The 7,533-nt window shown below is 53.5% G+C and overlaps 1 protein-coding gene across 1 annotated transcript; it reads right to left on the reverse strand.

The window, feature by feature from the left end:
- Positions 1-1,974: 1,974 nt before the first annotated feature.
- On the reverse strand, positions 1,975-3,545 carry LOC147963379 (uncharacterized). Its single transcript, XM_087531343.1, has 2 exons — positions 2,249-3,545; positions 1,975-2,012 (listed from the first exon to the last, which is right to left on the reverse strand). The coding sequence occupies exons 1-2, from the start codon at positions 3,543-3,545 to the stop codon at positions 1,975-1,977; spliced, it is 1,335 nt and encodes a 444-aa protein (XP_087387469.1).
- Positions 3,546-7,533: the final 3,988 nt, after the last annotated feature.

Here is a 7,533-nt window from a genome sequence, read left to right on the forward strand (position 1 = left end):
AGGGCAAACCGCTCGTACCAAGCGCGTGGGGCCTGCTTAAGGCCGTAAAGAGACTTGTGCAGGCGACACATGTAGTCCGGGCAGCGAGCGTCAACAAAGCCGGGAGGCTGCTGGCAGTAGACCTCCTCGTCAAGAGTGCCATGGAGAAAAGCATTCTTGACGTCGAGCTGGTGAATTGGCCATGACCGAGAGACCGCAAGGCTGAGAACGATGCGGATCGTCGCAGGCTTAACAACAGGGCTGAATGTCTCATCAAAATCAATGCCCTGTTGTTGAGAATAACCTCGTACCACCCATCGCGCCTTGTACCGGGCAAGGTTGCCGTCCGAGTGGAATTTATGTTTGAAGATCCACTTCCCTGAAACAACATGAGCACGAGGAGGACGTTGCACAAGAGACCACGTCCCGTTAGTGACAAGAGCATCAAATTCCTCGGTCATAGCACGACGCCAGTGCGGGTCATGGAGTGCATCCCGGTATGTTTTTAGAATAGGAGAGGGAGTGGAGTGAGTCGCAGAGAGATTAAGACGGTCAACGGGCTGAAAGAGGCCACGTTTAGCACGAGTTACCATGGTGTGAGTGTTGGACGGGGAAGGGGGCCGGTGCACCACGACCGGCGGGGATGGACTAGTGGACGCCGAGGAGTCAGAGGGCGTCGGCGTCGTCGTGCGAGTGGAAGGAAAGGTCGGGCCAGGAAAAGAAATGGGCCGATCCGTCGTGGGAGTAGATGGGGAGCCGCCATGCATGGTGGGTTGTGGATCAGCATGCATGGCGGGTTGCGGGTTGGCATGCATAGCAGGTTGCGGGCGCGCAGGAAAGCCAGGCGGTGAGCGCATGGAAGAGCCAGGCGAGGTGCGGGCTAATGGGGAGTGGGTTGGCGGGGTACTCGCTGGTGTGGTTCGCACCGGTGTGGAGGGGTTGGCATGCACATGCACATTGGGTAGGACAGGGCTGGCTGGTGTGTGTTGTGAAGCGGCCAAGTCAACAAGGAAATCAAGCTCGGCCAGGGGGTTCGTAGGGCGTTGGGCAGAATAGGAGAAAGGAAAAATCGTCTCGTCGAATAGAACATGGCGAGATATGATGACTCGCCGGGTAGATATATCTAGACAACGGAAACCCTTGTGGTTAGACGGATATCCTAAGAAGACGCAAGCAGTTGACCGAGGGGCGAGTTTATGTTGGGCCGTAGCGGACTGGTTGGGGTAACATAAGCAACCAAAAACACGAAGAGCGGCATAGTTTGGCTTGGCGTCGTAGAGACGAACGTAGGGAATTTGAAAGCCAATGGATTGTGAGGGGCGGATGTTGACAAGATATGTTGCCGTGGCGAGAGCCTCGGCCCAGTAGGATGGAGGCATGGAGGATTGGAATAGGAGGGTGTGAGTGACATCGATGAGCGTGCGGATGGCACGTTCGGCCTTGCCGTTTTGGGCGGACGTGTAGGGGCGCGAAAAACGGAGGTGAATGCCGTGAGTCGAGAAAAATGAGGTGACCGTGGAGTTGATAAACTCAGTCCCATTGTCAGCTTGCATGGCAACAAGAGGACGTGAGAATTGGGTGCGAATGTAAGCAACAAAATTAAGAAGAATCGCCGCGGTATCGGACTTTTTTCGGAGAGGAAAGGTCCACATGAAATGAGAAAAATCATCAACGATAACAAGGTAGTACTTGAAACCGGAATTACTCAAAAGTGGAGAAGTCCAAAGATCACAATGAATCAACTTAAATGGTTCGGCGCTTATTGAAGTAGACCTAGCGAAAGGCAAGCGCACGTGTTTGCCGAGCTGACAAGCATGGCAAATATGCGTGGCTGCTTTATTACATGAAATAAAAGAGTTCTTATGAAGGTGGGACATGGTGTCACGTCCCGGAAGACCTAAGCGACGGTGCCAAAGCTCGGTGGAGGTGGTGGCGAGGAGTCCATGGGCGTAGTGGTTGAAGACCGATGATGGGAAGATGTAGAGGTCTCCGAGACTATTGCAGCGAAGAATCACGGCCTTGGTGCGAAGATCCTTCACAGAAAAGCCGAAGGGGTCAAACTCTATAGAACAAAGATTGTCAATTGTGAAGCGACGAACTGAAAGTAAATTCTTGACAATATGAGGGACAAGCAAGACGTTGCGAAGGAAAAGAGAACGAGTGGAGGAAGGTATATATGTGTGTCCAGTGTGTGAGATGGGCAAGGTGGAACCATTGCCCACGGTGACAACGGAGGAGGAGGGAGAAGGTGTGAGATGTTGAAGCATACCGGGGTCGGAGGCCATGTGTGCCGTGGCTCCCGAGTCCATTACCCACTCACCGACTGTCGATGGAGTCGCGGCGTTGTTTAGGGCAGCGAGGAGGGCGGAGCAGTCCCACGCCGGGGTGCCGCCGTATGCAGGAGTTGGCGGCGGATTGCTGCCGAAGGCCTGGCCGTGCAACGGGGCCAGGGAGGTGAACGCCTGGGCTGGCGGGAGGACGGGTGGTCGCGGCCCGAGGAGGCCAGCACCAGCGTTGGGCCGCGCTGTTGGGGGCGCCTGAAACAGCTGCTGGGCCTGCCCCGTATAAGGATTGAAGCAGACCCAGGGGCTGACAGACGAGGGCGCCCCGCGCTGGAGGTTTCTGTCGTGGGAGTTGGAGCGGCCGCCGCCGCCGCCGTTCCCGCCGCCGGAGCCCTTCTTCTTCTTCCAGTTGCCGCCGTTGCGGTGTCCGCCGGAGGAGCCACCCCCGGAGGTGTTGCCATAGCGAGGGCCGTCGCCGCCGCGCCGAGCGCCGTCGCCACGGTCAGGTCCGCGCTGGGGACCAGAGGAGGCGGAGCCGCTGGCGCAGTGAGGAGGCGCACCTCCGTAGAGCGCCGTCTGGTGCCCTATCGCGACGGAATTCGCGAGCTGAGTCTCGCGGAGAGTCAGCAGCGACCGCGTCTGGCTGAACGAAGGAAGAGGGTTCTGCATGGTGACAATCGTCGTGATGTCCGAGAAGCGCGGGTTGAGACCACGAAGGCAATTGAGGACAAGCGTTTGGTCGGAGATGGGGGTGCCAACGTCACTGAGGGCGTCGGAGAGCGCCTTCAGACGGTGGCAGTAGGCGGTGATGGAGAGCTCGCCCTGGACGAGGCCACGGAACTCCGCCTCGAGGTAAACAGCGCGGGTCATCTGATTGTCGAGAAAAAGGTTGGTGATGAGCGTCCAAGCTTCGTGCGCTGTCTGGTCCTCTGCCATGATTATGTCAAGGATCTCGTCCGAGATGGACCCATAGAGCCACGAGCGGACAATATAGTCCTCGCGAACCCAGTCTGCGGTGCGGTCCGTCTCGGCAGTGACGGTGTTGACATGGGAGAGCAGATCGTACTTGCCGAGAAGCACGCGGATAAGCATCCTCCACTTGGTGAAGTTGGAGGCGTTGAGGTCCAGTGTCACAGGGACATGGGTACGGACGCTCGCGACGTTGACGGTTGGGGACGCAGCAGCGGGCATGACGGCAGTGACCAGGGCGCCGTTGGTGGAGTTCATGGTGGCGGGGAGGGTTGCGGAGGCGAGGGAGGAGCTGGTGTTGGGTTCGGTGGACATGGCTGGAGCAAGCTAGCGATCAGGGAGGATGGCAGGGAGCAAGCTAGGCAATCAGGGAGGATCGTATGTAGTCTGATACCAAGAAACAGAATAGGATTGTGTGATTCACGCCACACATGGGGCTGCCTTGTATTCACAATATATAGGAGTACATGCCTTGGTAATCAAGGTAAATCAAAGCAAATCCTCAGTCGAATCAGAATACAATATTCGGTGGGATATTGTGCTAGTTTCCTATTACATGTGATATGAACAAAAGGTATACTTTAACACTACGCCCAGAGCCTAGTGCACTGGGACATTCAGATGCTTTTCAATTCGTCATGGTCATGTCGCTCGTCCGCCATGTGTCATTTGCCGCCACAAGAGAGGTGGTCTTCTTTTTTGCTAATTTCACTCAGAGGTGGTCCTTTCTGTCATTACACCTGTGTCGTATAAACTGCCATAAAATTCTGAATTTTTGACATTTTAGATCACGTGCATGGATGTAATAAATTTTTGACAGTTTAGACCACCTGCGCGGGTGTAATGACAGAAAGGGCCATCTTTGAGCGGAATTGCCAAAAAAAAGACCACCTGCCTCATGGCGGCAAGTGCGGAAACCAACATGTGGCTCTTGTCGCCACAACTTGTGGCAGTAACACTATTGATGCACTGTTCATCGTCTTCACGTATGTATGTTGTGCATCGTCCTCTGTGGAGGAACAGTGTTGTTGCCGCAGGTAGTGCCGGAAAGGGCCACATACCGCTTGCCATCACGGGTAGGTGTTCTTTTTTTTGAAAATTCCACAAGAGGGGGTCTTTTCTGTCATTACGCTTGCGCAGGTGAGTCTAAAATGCCAACAATTCTTACCAAAGCTAGTATATGCATATGCTCTGGAATGATCATGTTCTTCCGTCTGTCCCTTATAAAGGTCCGCTCTCGGGCGACTCGGGGGCGAAACCCTACGCCGCCGCCGGTTCCCCGTCTCGCCTTCTCCTCCTCCGCCGCCGCCGGCAGCCGTTGTCGGGCCTGCCCGCTCGGCGGTAGGCAGCGGCGGGGACTTCCGCGCGCACCCACCTAGGCCTCTGGAGACTCCCCCACCTTGCATCGGGCGCCGCCGCCCGCGTCTCCCCTGGTGGTCGCCGAGGCCGGCCCTCTGTGGCGGCCGCTGCCTCCGGTGTTGTCGCCCCGCGCCTTCGCTTGGGACGGCGCCGCTCGTCAGATCCGGCCGCCTCGGCCCTGGGATCGGAGCCAGATCCTCTGATCTGGCGGTTGGTGGGCTAGGGTTCGCCGGATCCGCATGGATCTGGCCGACGTGGCCTTGCCTCGTCCTGCCCGGCTTGGTGTTTTCGTGGTGTGGTGAATCCTGGTGGCGTCAGTGAGGATCTTCCCCCATGTCTCGACGGGATGTGTGCGGTGGGTGGTGCCGGGGCAGCGGCCTCGGGCGGTGTGGATGGGGGGTGGATGGACGATGTCTTGACCCCGTGGGCGGTGAGTTGCCGGTGGATCTCCTTCGCGCTGCAGGCTCTCTCCCGCTGCACTTGACGGCTTACGATCGCGGTCGTCGGCCTCGGTGCATTCGCGGGGGCTGGTTGAGGTGACATCGGACCGGAGGAAACTCTGGGTAACCCGTTCATCCCGACGGTGGCGACGACCAGGGTCGCCGTTCTCCTCCTTGCAGGTGCCATCAAGGTCCCTGCCCTATACCCCGACACCATGCCCGGGTGAAAACCCATAATCTTCCTGCGATTGGGCGGCGGCGGCACTGCGAGTGTCGTACGCTTGGAGGTGCCGCCTAGGGCGTTTGGATGCTCGGTTAGAGGAACTGCGGGCGGAGAGGATGGGACCAGTGGCAGCAGGTGGTGTTCGCGAAGGAGGAGCGGCGTGGCATCTGGCACGTCGACAACGGCGGCTCTCAGCGGCATGGAGCGGCGGGGTCTCGCCGGTGGGCGTGTGATGATGGACGAGCGGAGGATGGTGGCGATATCTGGCATTGTGGTGGCATCGACGACAGCTAGACCAAGCAAGGTAGGTGCAGCAGTACAACACTGGAGATGGATTGATGGCAGGTAGCTGTGGCGGCCTCATACTCGGCAGGCGTCCTGGTTGAGGAGTGCGCCGGACTGGTGGGTGCCCCATACCCGGCAGGCGTTCTGATTGGGACCTCAGGTCTTAGATGTTAGGTTTGGCTGCGAGGTCTGTTTGGTATTAGGCCCAGACTATCAGCATCCCTACATCATCTGGATAGGAGTAGCAACAGATGTTGCTCAGACGGTGGCTTTAGTCTGACTGCTGTATGACTTTGTAGGGTCTTGTGTGAATAATTAATAAAGTGCCTGTATGCATCATCCAGATGCAGAGGTCGGGGGTCCTCCTCCATTTCTAAAAAAAAGTAAGACGAAGGTCGGTATGGTAGCCATCTGCGGGGTACGGTACGATGATCCTAACAAAAAGCTTTTAAATGGGGTAATTTTTGAAAAATAGAACTAGTGGACAAAAACTAAAAGTCACTCTATACAGAAATTTGGATACAATTTAAGTAGCATAACAGAAATGGGATCTCATTTGGTACTACATTATGACACAATGACAAATATATATGAGTCATTATGGTACAGAAAATAGTGGGAGCCTACTTCTAACAGTACATCTTTTGAATACTTTTTATTTTTTTGGGGCGAACATATCTTATGAACCTAGTCACACGAATTGTGGGTTAGCAAGAAACTTCTGCCCACGCTAATATTGATATTGCAGAGCCATCATGCGAACCGTCAGCTAACGTGGGTTTGTATCTCCTTCCACTAACACTCTGCCAGTCTTAGTCCCTTGCTCTCTAACTTCTATATATACACTAACCGTTCTCCTGAATATCATAGCATCCATGGTCTCGGATTCTTAATAAGATAGGCTTGACAAGTTGACCTTCAACTAATTAGTTTTCGTGAGAATTTGGAGAAAACCAAATCCAATCATTGCATGCAGAAGTACCAATTATTTGAGTGTGTGAGTCCTGCAATACTCATGCAAAGCATTCCTATAATTCTGCCGCTGGAAATGTGATCAAGGGTCAACTGCAGCTTACAGTACAACCGGGAAAAAAACATCATACTTTCAGTCATCGTACCCCTTTAGACAACGGTGATGAACGATCTGCCCCTATTGGAGGCTTCCAAGATACAAGCAGTGGGTGCATTTTTGGTCGAATGGTTCTAATGTACCTCGTCGTCTCGGCAGCAAATAAGTGCCACACTCATTTTCATGTTTCCTTTGAACCGCTTATAAATCTTTCCACATTGTGCTACAATTGAGCTAGCGCCTTGCAGTTGTAAATCTTATCCTTCAAGATTTAAATTGTATAGTGTTGTATATGTGATGGATCTTGCTCCTTATCAACTGTATTTTCCTAGTTGAAATGGGTGTTTTTTTGTCTTCAAAATAATTCCAATGGATTTGTCATGCATCCAACTATACATGTACTCTTGCGGTGGTGGGTATGCAGAGCGCCGAGCAACGTCCCGCATGAAAGTGCCAAGCTAGTATAAATTAAACTAACACACCATAATTCAGGTATAACTGATCTTTCTAGTGCTGAATAGGAAGCATGATGGATCAGCCGCTGATTTGCATCCCTAGCGGTAGCTATACTGAGCACATGGATTTCTGTTCTGCCAGGTGCTGAACTATTTAGTGGCATGTGCTCCCATTTTTCTGACTTTGTCTTTCTTCCTTGGTACATGTGTGTGTGTCCCGAGCAAGTGATGTGCAAAACACAATGAGAAGATCTGTTGGTCTGGAATCTTGCTTGAATATGGACGTACACGTAGATCTGTTGGTTAGGAATCTTGCTTGAATTATGATATACTTCGAATGTAACCAACTTTTATTTTGAATGGATTTTTACAATATGGAATAAATAAAACTCGGAAGATAACAATAAGACAGAGTGCGTGCCACTGAATAAGACACTCTAGTTTCCGTTGCGCCACTTCCAATTTTTTCATT

Source organism: Triticum urartu, chromosome 6A (assembly GCF_056163025.1).
Source record: "Triticum urartu cultivar PI428250 chromosome 6A, HENAU_Tu73, whole genome shotgun sequence".
Lineage (NCBI taxonomy): Eukaryota > Viridiplantae > Streptophyta > Magnoliopsida > Poales > Poaceae > Triticum > Triticum urartu.